Source organism: Copadichromis virginalis, linkage group LG16, assembly GCF_057382275.1.
Source record: "Copadichromis virginalis isolate Kocher_CV1m ecotype Utaka linkage group LG16, C_Virginalis_male_GT1.1, whole genome shotgun sequence".
In the NCBI taxonomy this organism is placed as follows: Eukaryota; Metazoa; Chordata; class Actinopteri; order Cichliformes; family Cichlidae; genus Copadichromis; species Copadichromis virginalis.
In genome coordinates this window covers 13,822,644-13,850,619 of record NC_140633.1, presented here as the reverse complement: position 1 = coordinate 13,850,619, position 27,976 = coordinate 13,822,644, and the positions used below count along the sequence as shown (strand labels likewise).

General features: G+C 40.1%; 1 protein-coding gene across 1 annotated transcript; it reads right to left on the bottom strand.

The window, feature by feature from the left end:
• Positions 1-25,866, bottom strand: frzb (frizzled related protein). Its single transcript, XM_085435440.1, has 8 exons — positions 25,460-25,866; positions 17,407-17,655; positions 9,886-9,921; positions 9,020-9,070; positions 5,603-5,668; positions 3,109-3,313; positions 2,733-2,796; positions 1-1,981 (listed from the first exon to the last, which is right to left on the bottom strand). The coding sequence occupies exons 1-8, from the start codon at positions 25,662-25,664 to the stop codon at positions 1,937-1,939; spliced, it is 921 nt and encodes a 306-aa protein (XP_085291566.1). The 5' UTR covers positions 25,665-25,866; the 3' UTR covers positions 1-1,936.
• Between the last annotated feature and the right edge of the window lie 2,110 nt (positions 25,867-27,976).

Sequence of the window (27,976 nt, the reverse complement as noted above, 5' to 3'; positions counted from 1 at the left end):
CTGGTTAACCATTCCGTTTTCTAACATTTCCAACATGATTTTTTTTTTTATTATATTTTTGGATTCTACTCAGTTAGCTTTGGATGATTCTCAGCTCAAGATAATCCTTATTTTTCTTGGCCTTGGTGCAGTCTATTTTAGCTCCCTTCGCATGCCATTCAAGATCACCTTCTTCTGATTGGCTGCCCTTCATAAATAGGTTTGGACATAATGTTGGTGGAGCTTTTGTGCTCCACAAGAGATATGTACCAATACAGGATCCATGTAATACAGATTAATATTACCGAATTTAAGAGAAATGCAACAAGCACACATTTAAGGACTTTTTGTCTGCCATCGTGTGTGTTTTCTGACTCGCGACTGTCATTTTATGAATTTATCACATATTCATAATTTTTTTTAGTCAAATGATGAAAGACCCCTTGCAAATATAAAAAAGGTTTTATGGCCCACAGTTGGCTTTCACATGTACTGAGATGTGTATGTAAATGTATGAATATTTTTGGTGCAGAACGTCCAGTTTTGGATATATCAGACATAGAAACATTGACACTACCAACACTACAGTTCTGACGAGGGTGACGCCATCAGCGTTTACATCCTGTCACGAGCAGACGCAGGCATCCTTATGCACGGTGATATGGTGGATTACATTTTATTTTGGGGTGAACTCTCTCTTTAAGTTACGGTCACATTCCTCTTCTATTTAAAATTTTACTTAGAAAAAAAAAAAAGTCTTTATTGGTCACGGTGTGGGTCGCACAAATATAGTACTAATTTTTAACAGGTACCAAAACAGTAAATTCATGTTAGAATATGTTTGCTGGTCAGATTTGAGGGGAGAATAAACATTTGTTAAACAAAAGCATAATGGAACTGATGTCCTACATCTGCCCCCCACCCCCATAATGCCCACGTAAACCATCAGCCAACAAGAAATCATAATACTGAATGCCATATCAAAGCAGTAAGATTTTTGGTTTTATTCTTTACGTACAACTGCTTTAAAAAAACGGTTATAAAAAGCTTTACAAAATGTTTAAAAATGTGTTATTCATGTCTAACAAATTTGCAAAATGTGAATTTTACAGGCAATTTTAAAAAGGGCTTTTCTTTTATTTAAAACAGTGCCACACAGAGTTTTGATAATTTGTATCTCTTTATATGGTTGTTAGTCTTCAACTTGTTATCCATATCTTTGCAGTCATTTACTGTCTTTTTACACATCTATGTGACTGTTTTGAAGCTCTTTGCAGATTTTAAAGTTGGAATTTGCCAAAACAGAAGGCTGTGACCTGTGCTCATGAGGCCCATTCAGTAATCCATTGATAACTGGATCTAATGATATTCAGGAAAACAAGTTTCTGCTGCTTTCTACTCACACTGCTGTCTGAACAAAGCACAGATATCCACGTTTCATTTTCTTAGGAGCTCAGTGGAAGGCAGGTCATGGCTACAGATGTATTCAAAATGTCCAAGTCCAAATGGCTTTCGTATCATTCAAATGTTGTCCATCCCATCACCATGGTAACATGGCCAACATCCAGGATTGATAAAAACTGTAACCATGAAGAGGAGCTGTGTAGCCAACACAGCCACCGCAGGGGGAAAAAGTAAAAAATAAAAGTACATGGCTGCACGCAATTTTAAGCTCCTCCCTCTTAACTGAGTGCTTTAGGTGTACACACACGAACACACACACACACGTATACACACACACGTACACACACACACACACACACACACACACACACACACACACACACACACACACACACACACACACACACTAATTGATGTTTGTGCAAAGGAAGTAAATGACAAAACTGACTTCAAACAGTGGCAGATGAAGAGATGAACTACATTCAGCTACAACAGCCTGTAATAGTGCAATATCTACACACACACGGTCACACGCACACAAAGTCGGAAGATCTCAGTGGCGACTCTGAATTCTCCTGTGCAGCATCTGGTTCCATCTCTGGACAGAAGGAAAGACAGAAAAGTGAAAGATGATCAGCCCCATCTTTGGAGACAATAAGCAACTAAAAATACAATCCCTAATAAAGATCCTTGGTTGCTGCTCTTCACCATTGGATTGATCACTATCGCTGTCAATGTTACTTTTCTAGAGAGGGTACTACAATCAATGTATTAGTCACTGATCGCAAAGTGTGACAGCATTGTAATCATTTATGCTCAAGCCTATGGCGACTAACTTGCTGCAATCTTCCCCTAAATGATACACGTTCAAAGAAAACAAAAAAGGTAGTAAAAACAGAAAACAAAGCAAAACATGAATCTTTGTTTTTAAAAGGTTTCAGCAGAGCTGTTCAGTTTTTCCAACTGTTGAAATCTCCCTCTAAGTCTCTGGGGAATCCCGATGCTCCTGCTCTGGTACATTTCAAACATTAACAACACTACAGTGCGCTGAGCAGTTTCGGTGCATGCTGCCATGTGCAATGACAATGATGGGCGCGTGTTTCACCACAGTCACAATGCCAAATCTTCAGAGTGTGAGAAAACAAGAGCTGCAAGCCTGTTTCCAAAGAAAACTGATGATTTATTTTAAATTGCTGACTCAGTTTTGCCTGAGTAGTAATTTGCTCATAGTTGGCAGAAGATGGGGAAAAAAAAAGAAAAGAGTTGAGAGCAAAGGGTCTGAAACCAGTCAGCACTAGAGACTTTCTATTTTAACCCAAAACCAAAATCAGGTATATTTAACTACGCACCTTGACCTTCCTGCCAATTCTATCCTTCCACTTCTGAGCAATGGACCTGTCAATCAGGAGCAACCTGCAAAGACAAAATTTTAACAATGTTTGGCATAGTTTAACAGCTAGCAAAAGAAGAAACTAAAATATGACTTTTTTGAAAAAAAAGGAAAAAAGTAACATTTGGCTGTGATCAGTAATTTATCACAATAGCACCCTGCAGAGCAAAGGGACAATCGGAAGCTGTCTCAGAAAGTCTGACAGCATACTGGTTCTACGAGTGAGATTTTTCTCTAGATAAAGCACGGGCCCAGTCTCAACAAATTCTGGACTTCTATCTTACCAACTTCTTGTCAATAACTATATTATCAGTTATATCTTCCACTGCCCATACTTTGAGGTTTCACCGTCCTCGTAGCCCATAATGATGTAATCTTCTCCAGGAGTCAGCTTAGGACACAGGCAGGAGGATGAGTAGTAGAGTGTCAGCGTCATCTTGGGAATGTTGACCAGAGAAGACTTGATCACCTCCTTCACGTCCACCACAGCAGTGGGCTCCAGACCGCGATTCCTCACGTCCTTGACCCTTGCTCTGATCACTGCAGAACAAAGGCACCAGCATGGAAACTGAATATGAGATATTCAGAAATTCCTCTTACCAATGCGCACCAACCCATAAAAACACACCCTTTTGTTATGTTTTTTTAAATTCCTGGTTTAAGTGTGAATCATTATTTAATTTTTCTTGGCCTGGTACCAGACCTTATTAAACACATGCATACCACATTTTACTCGTGAAAACTTTACTGGACAGCACAGCGTGGGTAAGGAAGCTAATGGCATTGAGCAATTTGTCCAAGTCAGCAAGCAAGAAACTCAAACACTGACTAATGAAGCCTGTCTGCCTGAAAAAAAAAAAATTAAACTCCGGGGAACCTGAGTTATGGAAGGTAGTTTGACTTTGGATATCAATGCTAATGCTGAGCTATCGTTTTTCTGCCTAATGTTGGCTAATGTGGCGCCAGTGTCCGGCAGCCTTGCCTCTGTCAGTGCGCCCCAGGGTGGCTGTGGCTACAATGTACCATCACCAGTGTGTGAATGTGTGTGTGAATGTGTGTGTGAATGGGTGGATGACTGGATATGTAAAGCGCTTTGGGGTACTTCGGGACTAGTAAAGCTCTATATAAATACAGGCCATTTACAGGCCATTTTACCAATGTTAGCTACTGTAATACTAGCATCAAAGCAACTGCAACCCATCTTACATTGGAATATAGCTACACTGTACAAATCTGGCTAAGTTATAGCTAGCTAGCTAACTGTATCATTTTTGCTAACATTATCACTAGCAAAATGCAAGTGGAGACAGTCATATAATGGTACAAATCAAAAGATATAAAACTGATATTTGCACTTTCTAAACAAATAACCAGCTCAGGGCAGTTAGACAGCTAGCTATGACTTGGGTAAGTTGACCTAAATGTTACAAAACTATTAAAGATACATTTAATATTATATATCAGGGGCTAACATGACCAGGACTCCAACTGGCATGTAGTATGCAACATATGTGGTGTTTGCATGTTGATGATATACAAGTTCCCAACTTTTCTGTTGTGCATTTTATTTTATTTTATTTAAAAAAAAAAAAAAGACTTGACATGCTCACATTAGAAAATCTCAAGCGCTGACACATGAGGCTAATAGAGAGACAGTCAAGAAACGGATCTTCCAAAAAGCCCTGTGGCCTATTTTTCACAATTAAAACGTGTTTATTAGACTTACTGATTACAAACCCGTCACTTCAAAAGTAAAATAAAAAATGTATATATTAATCATCCAGCAGCACCAGCCCAGAGCACGGAATTTGCTAAACTGTCATCCTAACAAAAACAAACCTATGCAGAAGTCTCAGGGTTAACATACCAAAGAATGCAACTAACGCAGAAAAACAGACATCACTGTAAAGCAAAAAAAAAAAAAAAAAAAAAAAAAAAGAAGAAGAAGAAAAAGAAAAAGGCCACTAAACGAGGAAATGGAAGCTACACAGATGGATGAGAAGTAAGCAGAACCAGCACGGCAGGTTGGATTCCAGTGTAATATCAGAATCAGTGTTAATTAGCAAAGGGAGAATGCAAGCAGTAAGATTTATAAAGACCACCTTGTGCACTCTGGCATGCTACCAGGTTTACTAAACTTCTCTGTTTCAATTATATGGGACGGTTTTGAAAGTGGGCTCTTGTTTAATGATTGCTTGGAAAAAAATAAAAATCTAAAAGCTTTCCCAAATGGATTTTGTGGCCAAAAGCATTAGTGAGGACCACATGGAAATCTCTGCTGGATTTGCCAAATCAAGCCTGCGTGCTGTATTCATCAGGAAAAGCCTTTCTGGCCTCAAGCATTTTTGTCTCCAATTTATTTCTAGTTGGAGCACAGAATTGTTTTACTTTTATATTCAGGGAGAAAATATCTGTGTACGAGGTTGTTAAAAACCTTCTTGCGGTTAAGGTATAAAGCAAGTCAAGTACTGATTTTACAGACTTGTGAAAAGGAACAATGGGATTACTCAGATCACATTACTTTAAAGACACTGGTTCATTATTAGTGTCACCAATAGCATCTGAGCATCAAATATGATACAAGATTAGCCACCTGATGAAAGCTAAACAACAAATGACACTCTCTCTCCATAATATAGGCTTTTCCAGGTACTAAACATGAAAAACAAGATCCCAAAATCATCTCAGAGCATCCGATCTGACTTGTATCTCAGTAAAATTATACACACATATATATGAAAATGTGACCTCAAATAAATTATGCATTTACATTAAGTGTAAAAAAGAAAAGAAAAATAATACTTTAAACAAAAACTTCAGATGACTCACCATAGTTGTAGTTGTTCTTCTCATAGGTTCTCATATTCATTCTGACTGACTTACATCTGCATCTATCTATGGACACACAAATTACAACTTTTCAAATAAGCACTGACAAAGGAAAGTTTCTTCCAAGCTCCATCTTAAAAATCCACATTTCCCAGTTAAATTTGCAATGCCACATTTGAGTGAGCCAAGAAAGATCATCGTTGCAAGTTTAAATCCACTCAAGATTGTTGCTTGTCTGAGGGCATCTATGAATTTGGTTGTTCTTAAAACATGGACTGATATGACACATTCAAATTTGTTTACTTTCGTGGCCATTTGGACAGCACCCAGCATAGCTGTTGCCTCATTTTACCAATTTTTATACTTCCAATTGGCCAAATGTGGTCTGACTGTAACTATTAAGCTACACTCAGGGCCAAATATAAATATTATCAATACCACTGGTGCAGAATGATGTAAACTACACCAAAGGTCGGACAATATCTAATCTATCTGTGCTGGCCAAAGTTCTTGAAGCTCTTGTGTGTGAGCAGTTAAAGGAGTTTTTACACACCAATGCCATTTTATCTGAATATCAATCAGGCTTTAGGAAGAATCACAGTACTATCACAGCTGCAATTAGAGTGGTAAATGATATTACTATTGCACTTGATAAAAAACAACACTGTGCATCCCTTTTTATTGATTTGTCAAAAGCATTTGACACTGTTGATCACTGTATTTTAAAACTTAGACTCTTCCAGTCAGGACTCTCTGAGAGAGCAGTGGCATGGTTCTCAAACTACCTCAGTAACAGGACTCAGTGCATTAAATCTGACGGTCTATGTTCTGACTTTGTTACAGTGCACAATGGTGTGCCACAGGGTTCTGTATTAGGTCCCCTTCTATTTATCATTTACGTAAACAATCTTAGTCTACATGTGCCAGATGCAAACTTGCACTTCTATGCTGATGATACAGTTATTTACAGCTGTGGTTCAACTCTTGTCCAAGCCATTGACTCCTTGCAGAAAGCCTTTTCTGCTGTCCAGCACTCATTACTTCAGCTTAAACTTGTTCTCAACGCAGACAAAACAAAGCTCATGTTGTTTTCTAAATCAAGGAGACAAGCCCAAACAATCCCATCAGTAACCACTCTTGAAGGTAATAAAATAGAGTTGGTTCACACCTATAAATATCTGGGAATCTTAATTGATGACTCGCTTACCTTCAAACCACATGTAGAGAATCTTGTAAAAAACCTGAAGTTAAAATTGAGATTTTATTTTCAAAATAAGTTGTGTTTCTCTTTTAATACAAAGAAGCGGCTTGTTGCTGCAACATTCTTGCCTGTGCTGGATTATGGTGATATTCTACACTCAACAAAAATATAAACGCAACACCTTTGTTACTGCTCCCATTCCCCATGGGATGGATGTAGAGACCTAAAATTCATTCCAGATACACAATATAACCATCCCTCCCAAACAGTGGTCACAAATCAGTCCAAATGTGTGGTAGTGGGCACATCTGCCATATTGAGATAATCCATCCCACCTCACAGGTGTGCCACATCAGGATGCTGATCTGACATCATGAGTAGTGCACAGGTGTACCTCAGACTGCCCACAACAAAAGGCCACCCTGGAATGTGCAGTTTTGTCTCACAGCAAAATGCCACAGATGCCACAAGCAATGAGGGAGCGTGCAACTGGCATGCTGACAGCAGGAATGTCAACCAGATCTGTCGCCCGTGCATTGAATGTTCATTTCTCAACCATAAGCCGTCTCCACAGGCGTTTCAGAGAATATGGCAGCACATCCAACCGGCCTCACAACCGCAGACCTCGTGTAACCACACCAGCCCAGGACCTCCACATCCAGCAGGTTCACCTCCAAGATCGTCTGAGACCAGCCACCCAGACAGCTGCTGGAACAATTGGTTTGCACAACCAAACAATTTCTGCAAAAACTGTCAGAAACCGTCTCAGGGACGCTCAACTGCATGCCCGTCGTCCTCATCGGGGTCTTGACCTGACTCCAGCTCGTCGCCGTAACAGACTTGTGTGGGCAAATGCTCACATTCGATGGCGTCTGGCACGTTGGAGAGGTGTGCGCTTCACAGATGAATCATGGTTCACATTGTTCAGGGCAGATGGCAGCTGAGAATGTCCCAGTTCTTGCTTGGCCAGCATACTCACCGGACATGTCACCCATTGAGCAAGTTCGGGATGTGCTTGACCGGCGTATACGACAGCGTGTACCAGTTCCCACGAATATCCAACAACCTCGCACAGCCATTGAAGTGGAGTGGACCAACATTCCACAGGCCACAATTGACAATCTGATAGACTCCATGCGACGATGTGTTGCACTGCATGAGGCAAATGGTGGTCACACCAGATACTGACCGGTTCTGGGTCCCCAGACCCCCAATAGCGCAAAAAACTGCACATTCCAGGGTGGCCTTTTGTTGTGGGCAGTCTGAGGTACACCTGTGCACTACTCATGATGTCAGATCAGCATCCTGATGTGGCACACCTGTGAGGTGGGATGGATTATCTCAATATGGCAGATGTGCCCACTACCACACATTTGGACTGATTTGTGACCACTGTTTGGGAGGGATGGTTATATTGTGTATCTGGAATGAATTTTAGGTCTCTACGTCCATCCCATGGGGAATGGGAGCAGTAACAAAGGTGTTGCGTTTATATTTTTGTTGAGTGTATATATGAATGCTTCTGCTCAATGTCTTCGAATGGTTGATTCTGTGTATCATGCTTCTCTGAGGTTCATCACTAACTGTACCAGACTCACCACTGTGAGTTATACTCTCAGGTAGGATGGCCTGCTTTGGTAAGTCGGAGGAACTCTCATTTATACAGTTTTATATATAAGGCGATACTTGGGTTGCTGCCTTCTTATCTATGTTCCCTGCTTGTAATGAAACATGCTGGTCGGTATTCTCTTCGTCCGCATGGTTACTTGTTGCTTTCTGTTCCATTTGCCTGAACTGAACTTGGTAAAAGAGCTTTTGTCCATTTAGCGCCCTTGGCCTGGAACAAACTGCAGAAGGAATGGAAAATGACTGAATTCATTTCATTAAGTGCTTTTAAGTCTAAACTACGAATCCTTGAGGCCAAGTCCATAACATGTAACTGTTTCAATTAGATTGATTGTCATTTTAACTGACTTTTTTATTTTTATTTGAATTTTATTGAATTTTATTTTTTATTTTATTTGTATTCTTTCACTTATTGTTGCATGTGTGTTGTTGCTGCCTATGTTTGAGTAATTTCTGTAATTCTGAGACACCTGCTGCTGCCTATCTTGGCCAGGTCTCCCTTGAAAAAGAGGTTTTTAATCTCAATGGGATCTTCCTGGTTAAATAAAGGTTAATAAATAAATAAATAAATAACATTAGACAGAAGTTACCTCCATCTGGTCCTCTGCAGTGAAAGTCCATTGAGAAGTCTGGACTGGATTCTGTCAGGGGAATCAAACCCAGGAAAGACATGCTTTTTAGTAAAGTATTTTAACAGGTTCATAGTTAATTCATACCAGTGGTTTTCAAACTTTTGGGGTGGGACACAGAGATCTAGATCCCATTGTGCTGACCTTTTACCCATGTTGAACTAATTTTAAAATTGGTGTGTCAGATTTTCCAGCTTCTGAGGTGCGGCAGAAAACGTTTGACAACTACTGACATCGGGTAGTCTAGTGGTCAGAAAAAAAATGCAGTCGTTTCCACACACACACACACACACACACACACACACACACACACACACACACACACACACACACACACACACACACACACCAATTCATCACCGTTTGGTGTAATCTGGTTGTGAGGCCTCAAGGTCAGTTTTATTTTCTACTTTAGCCAACTTGAGGTTTTGAAACTTGATGTGATGAACGAGGGGTGGATCAGAAATCGAGGGTGACAGCTGAACTCTTTAACACAAGCAGTCATTGACTAATGATCATATCCTGGATAATGCTGGATGTAATACTGACATGATGAATGAAATTTTTTTTTTATAACATTTAGTAAAGATTTTATTCAATAATGACCCAGAATGAGACTGTGAGCCCCAAAACCCAAGTGTTTACAGATATAAGGGTCATTTTCACAGATTTCATAAGACTAGATGTTTTGGGTTTTTTTTTGCAACCCTCAGGTGTTGCCCACTACTGACCATCCTGTAGGCTTAAGGCTTTGCTTTTTAGGCCCTGGAAGATATTTTACATACAGACCATGTTAAGAAAATGGAAATGTTAAGGTTTAGCCTTACCTGGGTTACACCTGGCTGGGTCCTGGTGGTATGGATCTATGGATCAGAAAGATGGCAGTCAGAAATGAAAGAAACTTGTTCTTTTGGTTCGTGATTAAAAATGGTGGTCTTATCGGAATACAACTCAAACAGGTGGATCATTGAGCAGTGTCAGTAATGCACAAACTGCACAGAACAGTCATTATGACTTTGATATTCACTACTTCACCCCCAAGCAGAGAGGTTTCTTTCTGTTAAAAAGGGAGTTTTTCCTTTTGTGTGTGTGTTTTAGAAGCATCATAATTTTGTTAATGTTGCTTCAGAACCAACAGGGGAAGTTTACTTTCAAAAGCTTTTGAGAAAGCACTGAAAGACAGTTTGGATTTTAATGAACCTTTTCACAAAAGTATATTTTTATGAAACTGAAAAAAAAAAAGTAGAAATTGTAAAAACAATGACAATAACAACAACTATTATTATGACGATGACAACTTTATACCTAAACCTAAGTCATCATTACCCCATTGGTTGTCACATGACATGAACTGCAGTTTGAATGTCCATCTCAGTCCGCTTCCTACACCGACTTTGTTGCACATTATCGTCTCTCATCGACTTTCTAAAGCTGTTGTGGGAGCAGATTTTGGTCTTTTTTGCCTAGTTGCAAAGCTATGACATCACCACAATGTGATTAGTCAGTTGCAATAAAAGTTCCAAGAGCAACATTATTTATAGTGTATGAATACCAACAGCATTGCATATATCCTCAAGCCTTAACCTTTTAACCAAGGCACCGTCGACTAAAGTGAATAGCCCTCAGTTTGTTTTGCTTACCCTTTGAGTCAGACATCTGTTACATGTGTAAAGCGAAATTTCCTCCCTTTACACAGAAAGAAGCCAGTAGAGGTTGCTTCAAGTAGGGGGTTTTGTAGTGATATTCAACTGGAAGAAGAGGCTGGAAATTTGCGTCCCACCTGACCAGAAAAATATTTTCAACAAGAAGCTTGTGATCACTGTTACCATTGTGATCTGGACCTGGGCAAAATGGATGGTTAGACTGTCCTGGAGGTTGTGGGAAAAGGTCCAGAAGGAGGGAAAATTAACTTTGGAGATATGTGGGACTTTGGATTTCTTTATTATTATCATTTTTTTATTTATAAATGCTGCCTCCTGCAAGGTACATACGGGCAGCACCCTTCTATAAACCAAACTGAACATTTTCATCCATCTATCTCATCAGAAAGAGCAACTGTGGAAAACGTCAATGTTTCAGAAACTTCCAAAGTTGCTCTGTAAAAACAGGCTTTAGCCTTGGCATCTGTATCGATAAGCCAGGTTCTTAATACAGACCTGAGATGCTACAATAACTTTCTATCTGCAGGGTTTCTGCACCCCCCCCAAACAAACAAACAAACAAACAAAAACCAACAAGGTTATTTGGCCAGTCATTTTTTTTTCTCCTTTTCCCCCTGATATTGTAAAAACTAGATCATTATGGCAGATTAGCACATTAGCCTGTGGTGTGGCATTTAACTGCTCTGGAGGAGGTGAACTTAAAGAGATCAGACTTAAAAACTGCCTGAATGCCTTAGCCAGATTGGCCAGACAACTGCCAATACAGAGATATGTATTGCAGTTACCAATTTTTTACAGTTTACAGTTCTGCACAGAAAGTATGCCACCCTGGCGGCTGCTGTGCTACATCTATATAAGTCTACAGGGAGTGCAGAATTATTAGGCAAGTTGTATTTTTGAGGAATAATTTTATTATTGAACAACAACCATGTTCTCAATGAACCCAAAAAACTCATTAATATCAAAGCTGAATGTTTTTGGAAGTAGTTTTTAGTTTGTTTTTAGTTTTAGCTATTTTAGGGGGATATCTGTGTTTGCAGGTGACTATTACTGTGCATAATTATTAGGCAACTTAACAAAAAACAAATATACCTGTATACCCATTTCAATTATTTATTTTTACCAGTGAAACCAATATAACATCTCCACATTCACAAATATACATATCTGACATGCAAAAACAAAACAAAAACAAATCAGTGACCAATATAGCCACCTTTCTTTGCAAGGACACTCAAAAGCCTGCCATCCATGGATTCTGTCAGTGTTTTGATCTGTTCACCATCAACATTGCGTGCAGCAGCAACCACAGCCTCCCAGACACTGTTCAGAGAGGTGTACTGTTTTCCCTCCTTGTAAATCTCAACCCGAAAAGGCCCCACAAGCTCATCTTTGATGATACCAGCCCAAACCAGTACTCCACCTCCACCTTGCTGGCGTCTGAGTCGGACTGGAGCTCTCTGCCCTTTACCAATCCAGCCACGGGCCCATCCATCTGGCCCATCAAGACTCACTCTCATTTCATCAGTCCATAAAACCTTAGAAAAACCAGTCTTGAGATATTTCTTGGCCCAGTTTTGACGTTTCAGCTTGTGTGTCTTGTTCAGTGGTGGTCGTCTTTCAGCCTTTCTTACCTTGGCCATGTCTCTGAGTATTGCACACCTTGTGCTTTTGGGCACTCCAGTGATGTTGCAGCTCTGAAATATGGCCAAACTGGTGGCAAGTGGCATCTTGGCAGCTGCACGCTTGACTTTTCTCAGTTCATGGGCAGTTATTTTGCGCCTTGGTTTTTCCACACGCTTCTTGCGACCCTGTTGACTATTTTGAATGAAACGCTTGATTGTTCGATGATCACGCTTCAGAAGCTTTGCAATTTTGAGACTGCTGCATCCCTCTGCAAGATATCTCACTATTTTTGACTTTTCTGAGCCTGTCAAGTCCTTCTTTTGACCCATTTTGCCAAAGGAAAGGACGTTGCCTAATAATTATGCACACCTGATATAGGGTGTTGATGTCATTAGACCACACCCCTTCTCATTACAGCGATGCACATCACCTAATATGCTTAATTGGTAGTAGGCTTTCAAGCCTATACAGCTTGGAGTAAGACAACATGCATGTAGACGACGCCATCAACATGGCTCTACACTTCATCCTGCAGCATCTGGACTCCCCAGGAACCTACGCCAGGATCCTGTTTGTGGACTTCAGCTCTGCCTTCAACACCATCCTTCCAGACCATCTCCGAGACAAGCTTTCCCAGATGAATGTGCCTGATCCCATCTGCCGGTGGATCACTGACTTCCTGACGGACAGGAAGCAGCATGTGAGGCTGGGAAAGAATGTCTCGGACTCCCGGACCATCAGCACCGGCTCCCCTCAGGGCTGTGTTCTTTCTCCTCTGCTCTTCTCCCTGTACACCAACTGCTGCACCTCCACCCACCAGTCTGTCAAGCTAATCAAGTTTGCAGATGACACCACCGTTATTGGACTCATCTCGGACGGGGACGAGTCTGCCTACAGGAGGGAGGTTGAACGTCTGGTGTCCTGGTGCAGCCACAACAACCTGGTGCTGAATGCCCAGAAGACAGTGGAGATTATTGTGGACTTCAGGAAGCACACAGCCCCACTCCCCCCCATCATCCTGACTGACACCCCCATCACCTCTGTGGACTCATTCCGCTTCCTGGGTACCACCATCACCCAGGACCTGAAGTGGGAGCCCACCATCACCTCCGTCATCAAGAAAGCCCAGCAGAGGATGTACTTCCTGAGGCAGCTGAAGAAATTCAACCTGCCAACACGGACGATGATGCAGTTCTACACTGCAATCATCGAGTCCATCCTCACCTCCTCCATCACCGTGTGGTACGCTGGAGCCACTATCAGGGACAAACAGAGACTGCAGCGTGTTGTGCGCTCTGCTGAGAAGGTGATTGGCTGCAGACTCCCATCTCTGCAGGACCTGTACACCTCCAGGACATTGCGGCGTGCAGCTCGGATCTCAGCTGACCCTTCTCACCCTGGACACAGTCTGTTTGACCTGCTCCCCTCAGGCAGGAGGCTCCGGTCCATTCGCACCAAAACCTCTCGCCATAAGAACAGTTTCTTCCCCTCTGCTGTTGGACACATGAACAATAACCATATGACTGTTCCCACCACTAACACATGACCCTACGCTGTGTCACTGCATCATTTCATGTTTGGCACTGATCACCACCTGCACTCATGTATATATCTTTCTACGTAGCACTCTTAATTCTTATTCTCATGTATATATCTCATGTATATCTCATGCACATATCTTTCTACGTAGCACTTTTAATTCTTATCCCTACTTTTATTTTTTCATGTCTATTTAAGTGATATTTATGACACTATGTTTGCACTGAAGCACCGCAGCAATTTCCTAATGTTGTAAACCTGCTCAACATTTGGCAATAAACCCCATTCTGATTCTGATGAAGAGGATGATGTGGACAAAATACTCATTTGCCTAATAATTCTGCACTCCCTGTATATGAACCACCTTTTTAAGCTCACATCACAGAATCTCAATCAGATTCAGGTCAAGACATTGACTAGGCCACTCCATAATCTTAGTTTTGTGTTTCTTAAGCCATTCAGAGGTGGACCTTCTGCTCCTTTAGGATGTTTTGGTAGACGGCATTGTTTTATTTACCACAACAAGTCTACCAAGTCCTGAGGCAGCAAAACAGCCTCAGACCATCACACCATGACCACCAAATTTTACTCTTGGTATGTTGTTCTTTTTCTGAAATGCTCTGTTACTTTTTTACGCCAGATGTAATGGGACAGACACCTTCCAAAAAGTTAAACTTTTGTCTCGTCAGTCCACAGAGGAATTTCTCAAGATGTTTTCTGGCATAGCTGAGACAAGCTCCTTTGCTCAGCAGTGGCTTTCGTCTTGGAACTCTCCCACACAGGCAATTTTTGCCCAGTCTCTATCTTATGGTGGAATCATGAACGCTGACATTTACTGAGACAAGTGAGGCCTGCAGGTCTTTGGATGCTGTTCTGGGGTCTTCTGTGACCTATTGGATGAGTTGCTGCTGCTGCACACTTTTTCACATTAATAATAAACACCTTAATTTAGAAACTGCATTTTGTGCTTTCTTATGTCATCATTGTCTAATATCTAAATGTGTTTGATGATCTGAAACATTTAAGTGTGACAAACATACAAAAAAAATCTGGAAGGGGGCAAATACCTTTCCACACCACTTTATGTGCAGCTCTACCGAAAAATCAATAGAGGATAGGGAAAAGAGCTATGTGGGGTGGCATCCAATCACGGGAAAAGCATAATACACTGATAATGACCTGGGAATTAGCTTTATGGTACAAGTCTCTGTTCTCCTGCATCCATGTACCTCTAGACGTGCAAAGGTAACTGGGGTTGTGAGCTGGTGTTTCAATACACTGAAAAACTGCAGCTGCTTCTAGTTGTAGACATACTTCTGTAAAGCAACATGCAGACCAGAGTCCCACAGAAAATCACTGGAATGACTTAAATGATTCACCCCGACAGAACCTCAGCAAACCAACAAATTACACCAAGGGAAAATCCCAAAGCCCCGCTGAGCCAAGCCAAGCTGGGGCAGAACAGAGATATGTGGGTGTATCGTTATGGAGGTCAAGGGGATTGAGATGAAGGTTTTTTCTGGACCTGCTGGTCCTGGATCTGTTTGAAGGAGCAGAGGACAGTGAGGGTTTTATTGAGTGTAAAATGAGTGGGCCTCCTGTATCAAGGAGCTCTTTGAGAAAGTCTGTGGGAGTGAAGTTGGACAGGGAATGACTCATGTTATCTGAGAGGGAGCAGAAACAAACTGCTGAGAGTAGTATAGCATGATAGAAAACACTGATATATACTAAAAATTGCAGTGAGCGATCCTCGTCGGAGTTAGCCTCCATGTTGAGACTCTCGGGAGGGAAAAAAGAAAGAGTGCAGTTCATACCATTTAAGATGTCACTGGTTTTACTATGCAAGAACTGGAGTACGAGTCATTTTCATGTTGTCATAATTCACTCTTAAAGATATCATACATGGTATTATTTATGTGGATCACCTTTGCTATGGTTATTGCCAATGTATATATATTGTACTATTGTAAACCTACAATAACATGGAGAAACCCCAACAATCAGATGAACCCCTTATGAATAAACACTTTGGTGACAGTAGAAGACAAAACTCCCTTTTATCAGGAAGAAACCTCCAGCAGAACCAGCCACATCTGCTGGTCATGGAACATAGCTGCTCTTTATGGCACTTATGTCACTAATCTGCAGAGTCATTTTGTTACTTAATTACACATTCAAAATCAAAAGTTGTGTTGAAATTGACAGAATTCCTAAAAATATCCTGAAACTATGTTAAATAATGAAAACCCAATGTTTTAAATTAAACTCAAATGCTACAAATCTGTGAGACTGAAAAACGCTTGTGTTTAATAGCAATGAAGGGCCATCACGTGAACAAGCTCCCTCTTTGTCTTCACAAAGAAAAATATTTGCTCTTTTTGATTCAGAAAAATCTCAATAGTGAAGCAATATCTGTATTCTGAGGAGACACTCAGAATATCTTTGGTGAAAAGGCTAACCTTCCAATGCAGATAGTCCTTTCATTACTACAGACACTATGAAAGACGGACATAGCTTTCAGGTCTGAAAAATAGAAACCAATGCAAAGCAATTTAAATCTGTCTTCTTTTCTACAAGGGTCGGTGTTTTAGAAATCTGCAGGAAAATTGGCATCAGCCCTGACCTGTATGAACACTTTTCTGAGTTTATGGTTTGAGTCTCTCATTCTGAGTGATATGGAATAAAACGTCATGTCCACTTTGTAATTTTGGTCATTCTAAGTGTTGGAAAGGCAGGATTATCAAAGTCACCCCTTTCTTATCACATCTGGTCTCAAAATACTAAAAAGGCAATGGCAGAAGCAATCAGGGGCTCATGTTACTGTAGCTACATCCATCTTTCACAGTCTTCGGTCATGCTGACAGACACTGGTATGTGGTATTAGTAAGAGGTTAGAGCCTGCTACATTTTACTTCAGTGGTCAAATACATGAATTAAACAGTGTCTGGCTTCAAATAATCATCTTATGAACTTTTTATTCACAAGCTGATGTTCACTGTCCAAAAAGCTTAATAAAGATTACATTTTAAATTTGAATCAATCATTTGGTCATGCTCACTCACACCTTCATTCAGGACCTCTAAAAAGGAGCTGATTTTAAAGTTTTTTTTTATAATGTTGTTTATGATGTTTTTAATGTTTCTGCACGTCAGCCAGAGTCACTGAACAGCTTCCTGTTACCATCCTTTTACTGTCTCTTGCACTTTTAAATGAAGGACATCCTTCAAGTACCAGCATGAACATTAGCATTGGAAATAGGTCTTATTAGTTATAAAAATGGTGATTACTTGCTTAATATTTTTCCCCCCTCTTTGGATTTTGTGCTTTTTTTTAAAAGATTTTTTAATAATCTTTGTCAATGTCAACATCATTTTTGTGATGGTGAAACAAAAACAAACAAAAAACAAAACCAAAAATACAAAACAAAACAGAAACATAAGAACAATTTCCAGAATTAGGCTGTCTCGGGTCAAAATTGGCAGCCACACATATAACAGCAATAATACAAACGAATGAGTGTACCTGGTCCGTCTGCCTTGACGATGGCCTCAGGAGAGATGCAGACTCCACGGTCATAGAGTGGCAGCTCGCTGCAGGCCAGGTTGTCGGGCCAGCTGTGGTTGTAACGCTTCATCACCGGCTCACAGCCGAGCTTCGCCCGCTCGCACACTGCCTTACAGGGCTTGATTGGCTCATGCTGGAAGTCAATAGTACAGATTGGCGCGTACATGGCACATAGGAAAAAGAGCAAATCCGGACTGCAACCAGTACCTTGAAGAAGAAGGGAAACATAGGTTATATGTGCAGTTTCATTAGAGAGCATAAATGATGAGCAGCTGAAATGACAAAATAGAAATCAGTGGGGTGGCAGCTATTGAATTTAGTCCACCCGCCCTGGAGTCACTCCCCCGCCCACACCAGGTGTATCATGTACACCTGGTGTGAACTCTTATGCCATTGTACTGTTTTAAGTAGAACTTGAGATTTTTCCAGGTAAAATAAGGTAAAATAAGGTCAGTGTAGTTTCCCACTCTCACTCTGTGTATATGAGTTCCGTGTACATCCAACACCCTCCCTCCATAAACTCAATACTTTTGAGCATCCAAGCAATCAAGCGGTATAAAGACATTTTTCCATGGATTCGTATATAAAGGCAGAATCGGTGGAAAGATGTCTTTTTGCAATAAAAATAGCTGCAAATAGCTCTAAATACAGATGTTTTGCTAGAGGCAGCTGTAGTCACAATATTTATGGATTACAGCCCACATGTAAATATGCAATGTTACTCAAGAAAGTTACACAATATCTTATATGGTTAAAATAAATAAATAATGAGGACAAATTGGAGCACTTAGGAAAATATGTTGTGAACACCTGCAAGCATTTAAAAAAACAGACATTTTTAGCAAATGGTGTCCATCCTGGAAATATCTTTTTTATTTTCTTTTTAAATCCATGTGGTAGCAACACAAGTCATTGGTGATGCTGACTGGAAGCTCCTGTGACTCCTACTCTGGAGAAAGACGAGGGCATCCAAATCCTCCCAAACTAAGGGAGGATTCAGGATCACCTGGTCCAGCCCTAACTATATGCTTTAGCAAAAAGGAAAGTTTTAAGCCTAATCTTGAAAGTAGAGATAGTGTCTGTCTCCTGAATCCAAACTGGAAGCTGGTTCCACAGAAGAGGGGCCTGAAAACTGAAGGCTCTCCCTCCCATTCTACTTTTAAATACTCTAGGAACAACAAGTAGGCCTGCAGAGCGAGAGCGAAGTGCTCTAATAGGGTGATATGGTACTACAAGGTCATTAAGATTATTCTGCGTCTTTACGTTGTACAGCTGCCTCTTCTCTCATTCTCTCCCCCTCCCTCTCCTTTTGCTGCTTCAATCATGAAACTGATCAATGATCAGCTGATCGGCTCTCTTGTTTGTTTATCGCCCACTTTGCGCCAGAAAGAGGAAACCAGCGGATGTCGCGTTAAACAACAGCAGCACGTTTAAGCTTGATCAGCTGTTGTTAGAATTTATTTCATATTAATTTCTAGTATCAGCTGATGTTTGCTGGAGCCACAGCTGTAAAGCTGCTGGTCATGATGTCGGTTTGGATATGTGGTGAGAGGGAAACATAAAGATGAAACCAGGAGATGTCCTTACTGAATCATCAGAGCTGAACAGGTGATGGAGAAACAGGTTTACCTTTTAGGTGACATGAATGAGTTGAAGTTATGAACTGTTTCTGAGAGACAAATAACACCAGGATCCTTTTCTAAGTAGCTGACAGCTGGTAACTGTGCAGGGGCGGGTCTAGCAAAGTTTTGCCAGGGGGGCAGGTAGGGCATTAACAGGGAGAGGGGGGCACAAAGAAATACTTTTATTTCTTATTCTCATTTAAAATTTCTAGCTTTTATTAAATAATTATCTGAATCTTTCAACCAAAGTTTTTATCTGACGTAAAATGTATAGAAATCATACATATACCAACAAGATTGTACATCACTGTCACAACAGCGTTTGTTTTCATTCAAAGGCTTTATGACTTTTCCTATAATACCTGGTGGGCCGGTCTCTAGTTAAAATGCCCGGGCCGATTTTTGTCCCAGTCCAGCCCTGGGCACGACCGGTTGGGGTGAGAAAAGGAAGACAGAGAGGTTGTCACCAAGTGCTCATCCACTGGGAATTCTTCACCTTTTAAATGGTATTTCAGAATTACCCCATATGGAAAAGATATATATAAATCTTATAAAGTTTGTATCTGTCTTGTGTGAAACTTGTATGAAAAGCATATAAGAGTGAAAACAGATATAAGATCCCTTGAAAAATTATATAATGAAACTTGTATGTTTTGGATACTTACTAAAACAATATATGAAGGTAATGAGAAAGTGGCCACTTTCATGAGTAATCACTTATAAGTTTTTACTATTTCTTTTCCATATGGGACGTTACATGCTATGACCAAGAAGCTTTCATATCCACACTTGTTGTAGAAATATTTAAGGACGGTTGTTCAGTCTCAGCTCACTTAATTTGAGCCCTCTAGATAGACTCATGTCTTCTTCATGTCAGTGAAGACATGGTGCATTCAGGGACCCCTGGCTGAACAAACACTGGACTTTTACCATCTGCCATCCTGCTGCATGTTTCAAACAGGATGAGACCAGAAAGAGTTTAGCACTGGGTAGAGGATGGATCAGTGCTTTTATTGCAGAGTGGGTCTGAGGTTTGGCTGTACCACTTCACAGTGAAGTCACAGAAATAGCTTGAACTTGTGACCTCAAACTGCTTCCTGGTTGTTGGCCCAGAGCTCTTTCATTAGGACATTTTTCTGGTTAAAGCAGAGTCCTTTTTAACCACTTTTTAAAATCTTCATTCCGCCCACCTCAGCCAAGCTCAAAGTTCAGCCAGCACCTAAATGTATTTATTGAAGACAGACATGGATAAATTATGAACTAATATGGCAGGAAATGAGACTGCAGAAACCTCAAATAGTGAAGATTACTGATGAATGTGACCACATATGCAGTTATCAATGCTTGTCTCACATGGAAATGTGAAACGGTCGCTTATTACAAGTTAAACGACTGGGAGAAATGATCCGATTAGAGAAAAAATAAGAATGAACACCTATACATATTTCAAATTTAAATCTACCTTAGCAAAGAATTCAAAATATGGTTGTAGAAATGAATTTAAGTCAAACTGCTGGTTTGAAGTAAGAAAAAGGTTGGCTTTTACAACAAGGACGTTATTATACAGCCCTACTTTAAAGTATCTTATTCACCATTTTAAGTTAGCAAATTTTAGTATGCTAACACACCAATTGTGTGTGTGTGTGTGTATATATATATATATATATATATATATATATATATATATATATATATATATATATATATATATATATATATATATATATATATATATATATATATATATATATATATACACACACACACAATTTATCATAAAACAAAAAGTCTTGAGCCAGCGCATATTTCTGTATATTTTGAAAGATTTTCTTTGCACATTGGCTACCTTTTTCTCTTCCACCACTGCTCTATCCTCTTTCCACCTCATGTCTCATTACCTACACAGTGGTTGGGGCTCTAACACATGAAAATGTGCATGAACGGGTTTATTTATTCTGATGTTGTCACAGTTATTTCAATGGATTCTCACGTGATGACAGTGTATTCGCCAAGTGTGCAAGGATCCAACAGGCTAACAGCAACTAACAGCAGCAAGAAAGCAGCGTTTACTAACAGAAAAGGTCAGGAAATCCTCAACCACTCACACGAGTTGTCTGTCCCACAGCCGCTACCTTAGCTTCAATTAAGCACTTGAAACAGAATTCAATTGACTGCAATATACTGACATCTAGTGGTGACATTTTACACACAGTATCTCTTAAATAAATAATAAAAGAAATCCAGCCTGACACAGAACCTGAGAGCTGCATCTGGCCCTTCCACTGATCCATCTAATTCAGGGGTCCCCAATCCCAGTCCACGAGGGCCGGTGTCCCTGCAGGCTTTAGATCTCACCCTGGGTCAACACACCTGATTCACATGATTAGTTCATTACCAGGCCTCTGGAGAACTTCAAGACATGTTGAGAAGGTAATTTATCCATTTAAATCAGCTGTGATGGATCAAGGACACATCTAAAACCTGCAGGGACACCGGTCCTCGTGGACTGGGATTGGGGACCTCTGATCTACTGTTTGGCTCTTTGAGGCATCATCATAACCGGTCTCAGTAGAAGGGTGGCTGTCAAGAACCCATCCTTAAGGAAAGGGAACAGGGCAAAAAAAAAAACCAAACTGAGGCACGGAAAATTACCCAAGGCCTGGACTGGAAATCAGTGGCAACAGGTATAGTAGAGTAATGAAGACTCTTTGAAGCAAAACATTTTAATTATGGAGTTAATATGTAAGGAGTAGGTCAGGAGAGAGGTACCCTCTGAAAGTTTGGAATTTATGGTTCAAACTGCTGTTAGTATGGATGGAGGAGATCAGCCAAAGTAACCAAACCAAACCTAACTGTGGCAGCCTGCCCAAACCTTTAATCAGAACTCATATTTAGTTTAGTTAGTTTATTTTTAACCAGACAGTGATGGCATGTGTAGAGAACGTGCAGGATTGAAAAGCAATGTTACTTGCCAAATCCTACAGAGAGATAGTAATATTTGATATCCGCAGATATGCTCCGAGGCAGTTCCTGTTACAGTTTACTTAATAAATGTAAATTTTATGCATTTTGACTGAGGCGATTCTACTTCCACTGTCCTCTATAATGACCTATTCCACTTGAGTGGAAGGAGAAAAGACTATCTAAATCTAATTTGCCTAATTGTATTGGTCTGATGGATTAGAAACTTTTACTTAACTGAATTACCACATACATCAAATGGTAGTGAAAATAAAATCATAATGAGGGGAAAAAAGTTAAAGCTATTTTTTTAAGGAGCTAACTAGCCTTGATTAGCAGCTACAGTAAAACTGTAACATTTCATGTGGTTGAACTACTTTTAAATCATATAATGCAAAACCGATGTAAAGTCACCTGCAATAAAAATAACGTTTTTTGTTAACCTGACTTGCTAGAATATATATGAGTGAAATAAGTAGTGAGACGTGGCAATTTCAAAAGACAAAGAATCAAGAATAACTTTTTCTTTAATATGCGAAAGGAACCAATCCTATTTATTTCCACTGTGGGGCTAACTTATCAGGCAAACAGTCTCCCTGATGGGAGACTTTTAGATTTGGAGTTGAACGGTTATTATGTGTGGCTAAATTATTCCAGTTATCACTATTATTATTATTAGTAGTAGTAGCAGCAGTAGTAGTAGTAGCCTTAAAGGCATGCAAGGTAGTAGGGCGCGTTTTTACGTGAACTTAAGCACTGCACCGACATTCAAGTGTAAAATGAATAAGGATTATTTTGTACTTTGAGCCGCACAAAGCTACTCTCATGGAGTCTGGAAATAATAACAAAGGAGCATATCAGTCCCCTTCAATGGAAGAATACCTCCTATTATATCTAAGTAAAATTAACAGGCCCCTTTATCTTAAAAAAACAAACAAAAAACAATCCCATAATCCTACAGTTTTTACAGTTTTGCTCAGGATTTATAGCTCAACAAGCCACGCTTAAAATGAAGAGAAGGTGGTCATTTAAAATAAATGAATAATAACTTCTGTGCCATTTTCCAAGGTTCTCATTATTTCTAGTTCTGAAAAAAGATTTCTGCTCAGAAAACGCAGCACTTTCAAAACTATGTGTAAATGAGTGTTATCGGTACAGACGGCCATACTTCTAATATTTAGAAACATGAGGTCAGAGGTCTAAAGACTAAAATTTGCCAATTGGATGCAATAGGTGACCAGCTGATGTCTGCTGGCATTAAGGTCAGCTTACCTGCTAAGTGTGCAGACTCCACGGCCTGCCAAAGCTAAAACTTTTGAAAAGTGAAAGCCTCCCGGCAGGGTTAAGCATGGTCAGAACTTGCTGTCAATTACTCCACTGATTATGTTCCTGATTGATTTTTTATTTTTGCCTACAATTTACTACCAGACAACTAACATGGCCATCAAAAGTTCCCACAGTCTAAAGTGACATGTTCACAAGTCTTGTTTCTTCCTACAAAGCAAATGGACCGACATTTTGTTCACAGTGTTACAAAACAGAAAATGGAAAGAGCCGAATTGTTTTTGCACTATTTGAATGAGTGTGGTTGTGTTGTTTTGTTTGTGCTCCTTGGTCATTCGGTTATATACCCTGAATATGGAAGAAAGACAGAAAAAGGATTAATTTAGCCGACTGATTAGTTAAAACCACGAGTGTTTGACAGCTTTACTAGAAAAATGACTTTTGCCTCAGGTGTATTGTTGGTTGAATAAAAATATTTAGACTACCATCTTATTCAAAACTGCAAATAATACATAATTACAAAGATGTTTCCATCAGAAATGCCAGATACATGTACACAAGTTTGAACACTAACGCGCTGGTTTAAAAATCAGTCTTTTGTACTACAAGCTTCTCAACCAGTTAAAAATGATGCCAAACGGGCTCATTTTCAAACTTTATTATACCGCAGGTATTTTCCCCAGAAAATGGAAACAGATTTTTGTCAAGAATTTTTTAGGAAATACCAGGAATTCAATTTCCAGTATTCAAACCAACTCATGCTATGATTCTTCACGGTCAACTGGCTGGCTAATTAGAAAAAAATGGAATGTAATCCCTTGCGGCGAAACAATTGAAATTCCTGTTTTTCCTGGACAACGTCCACAGCTCGGAGATCATTTCAGAATCTTGAACGCTCTTGTAACCAAATTCATGTGAACCCAAGAGGCTGAAAATGCTCAGGTTCCTCCTCCTGTAGCCAGCTATAATTCTGATGTGTGCTGTCTTGGATTAGTGCTACAGTCAGACCAGAAAGTGGGTTGTCACTGACCAACTGTTCAAAATATGGTTGCTCCATTACAGAGTACTGCTACAGCAGCCAAAAAAGAAAGGCAGAAAAAGGTTTCCATAATCTCTAAGTGAAGCGATGGTTTCAGTGATCAGACCAGATCCAGCCCTGCTCCACCACAAAACGTCCTGACATTTTTCCTGCAGATCTGCTGGAAATACTTGGCAGTAGTTAGTATTTTATTAGTTTATATTTGATTAGCATTTATTACTAGTCAACATCTGGGGGTGAGAGATCTAAGTCTGAGGGTCAGGTGGTCAACAGCTGATATAAAAATATTACTGAATCCCAATTACATGCATATTTAAGAAGAAAGAAGGTAAATAAAGCAAAGTAAAGTATTTGACACTGATTATACCTACCCACTGCTGTGCATATAATAATAATAATAATAATAATAATAATAATAATAATCATCATTATTATTATTATTATAAAGACATCAATTTAGTTCATGATAACACTCACTAATCAGTATTTTGAGATGTGATCATCTGTTATTGCACAGAAGAAAAACAATATTTATGGTTTCCATAAGTACATTGGAAGGTTGGAAATTTGAATATATCTGATTGGGGGCATATGTCCCCTCAAATATATATGATGATTACGGCCCTGGAAAAAAAACACTTGGTAATTTTAGAGAAGTGACCTATTCAAGTGTCTGTTCTTCACTCCACTTTCTGTATGTACATTAAAGCCTCCTTACTTTAATTTCATCATTTCTGAGTTATGTGCCAAATAACATTACAGAGATGTTATGAGTGGTCAGGTGTTTATGTTAATGTCAAGGCAACGTGCAGATGATAAAAAGGTCATCCCAGGCTGTTTCAGCCTTTGCCCGACTTGTTAACTAATCTGTGTGCCCTAAAATAGCGCTTTAACTGCTTATTAGCGACTTCAAAAATCAAAAATCGTGAACAGTAAGTTAAAAATAAAGTTGTGGGGAAAACGTTTACATGTTTTCATGAGAACCTGAAAAATCACTGTGCGATTGCTTCTACGGTCAGTTAATTACACACCAGGTTCTTCAATGACTTAATTAACTGCCCAATTAAAAAAAAGTTTATTAGGGCACTGAGGGGCAGTAACTCACCCAGCAGCCCCTCAAACTGCTCGATGGCCAGCACCGCGTTGTCCTGCGTGCTGTGGTGGAGATGGTTCGGCATCTTGGTCATGTTCCAGGGCATGGACCGGCACAGCGGGATCCGCACAGTCTCGCAGGACGCCGCCCGGACCGCAGCCGGCCACAGCGCGCAGGACACGGCCAGCAGAGACACGGCGAGCCCCAGAGAGAGCATGTCGGTCGGTTCACAGAGGGTACGGGGGCACAGTGAAGTGAGGGCAGCGCAGGTCCGTGCTCCGGTGAAGACTCGCTCATTCACTTCGAGTTAAATCCCAAATTAGACGCGATTTTCCTGCTGATTGGTGCTTTTCTGCTGCTGCCGTCCGGTCCGCAGACAGCGGGAGGGAGGAGCTGCTTTCTTATGCACACTTCAACGTCCTCCTCTTCCTCTATCCCTCCTTCTCTCTCCAGCTCCCCTCCTGGACTCGTCTCACCTCTCCTCCTCTCCTTTCCCCCTTCTTATCCTCCATACTAAAAGATAGATTCCTTTTAGATGAAAAATAAACACGAGTAAAGCCGTGAAAAGCTCGTAGATGTGTGTGTGTGTCACTACATTTTACGAAATCAGTGGCTAGACCTCATACAGTTAACTTTAAGAGAAGGTAAGAGCGTGAGAAAAGTAAAATCTGTCTTTTTTTTAAATATTAGAAAACACTTGAAGTGTTATCAACGCCATCTACTGCAGAAAGTGATGTCCGTAACAAATGGGAAAATCCTTGTACCTGATCATTTTCAGACGGTAACGCCAACTTTGGATTTTGTGCTTCAGATTGCTGTCAGTATGTAGGGAGGACGCATACAGCGTGCAGCTGTCAGTAAAACACGGTGGAGGCTCTGTCATGGTTTGGACTGCATTACAGCTGATAGTGTTGTCACAACTGATGATATTATGAATGCAGATTTTGATCCAACATGCCATGTAGCATGTGAATGGCAGTGGCTTCACCTTTCAACATGTCAGTGACCCCAAACACACTGCAGTAAAACCTTGTTTAAATACACATTTCTCAAACACTCTGTAAATATAGTAAAGGTACTGTACATTGGAATAGAGAGACACAACAGAACGCTATCAGGACCCAGACCTCAACATCATTGAAGCAGTGGTGGATCATCTTCACAGAACTGAACAAAAGGCAGGAAACGTCCAAAGAAGAGCTTTGAAAGTCTTTCAAGAAACCTGGAGAACCAGTGCTAAAGACTACTTAAAGAAATGAAAGCTGCTGAAGAGAGTTCAGGCTATGTCAGAGAATAAAGGCGGTCATACCAAATGTTGACTTTTAGGATAGTTAAAAATGAACAAACTTTATTTTTGTCATACTGACTGTTCATGTATGTTTGCATATGCTTCAATAAACTGCTGCAATGCCTCAAGACATTTGAATAGTGTCATTTATAACAATATCAAATTCAAACAAGAACAAACAAAGACAATTTCACAAACTAATCTATACTGATATAACTTTCTGAACCCAGGCATTACATTTCCTGCTATGTTTGGAGTTTAGAAGTCTCAAAGTGCTCTCTTTTGAAAAGTAACCTGTGACAAAAGCTATCATGTAGGCGAAGCAAAAATGTTTTCCTCTGAGGTAAAGGGGAATAGAAGCTGAAATGATTAAAAATAAAAAATATGCATTTAAAGTACAAACACAGACACATCTTATCACAAAGTCTACAATTGATCAAGACTAGATTACAAATTGTCCACTGGAAGAAGTCTCTGTAAAACAGATTCTGTATCTGCATATGCAGAACAGATCGTCACCAGTGCATGGGCACAGAAGCATAATCTTTATGAAAATTCAAAATGTTTACAATGAAAAGCTGAATAGAGTTTGATCCAGCTCTTTGGTGTGAGCTAAACTGTGACATCCCCTCATTTGTTGTAGATCAGAGGGTGGAGTGCTACGTTATCATCTAAAGGCTACCAGGTTGAGTTAGAAAGCTCTATGACTCTATGGACACTGTTAAGTAGTACCAAAGGCCATATTATTTGTCAGACAGCACCAAAGTCAAGCAAAGTGGCCACATCCCAAAGGAAAAAAAACCCCATACAGTTATTATGAAGGAGAAAGTTAGCTATAGAGACCTGCAAACAGCCTGCTATAAAGTTTGAGATTTTGGGGACTGATTTGCTTTTGGAGCCAGACCCAGGTGGTCGTTTGAGGAACCACCCGGGTCACTGCACCTTTTTTTCAGCCCTGGGGGAGCTACGGTTGGTACTGCGAGTTAATGAAGTGTGTGAGAAAACAATAACAACAATACAGAGAAGCTTCCAATAAAAATAGGGATTCCCTGTGGAATAACTAAAGGAAACAGAGAGCAAAAGTAGGACCCACACCTGAAATTAGCAAAAAAAATGAATAAAACAAAATTTCACATTCTTTCACGTGGTTGTAGTCTTACACTGTGCTCTTACAGTTGTTGCAAAGACAATCAGGCACTTGATACGACCTGCTAACAGCAAGTACTGGGGACCTGTAACTG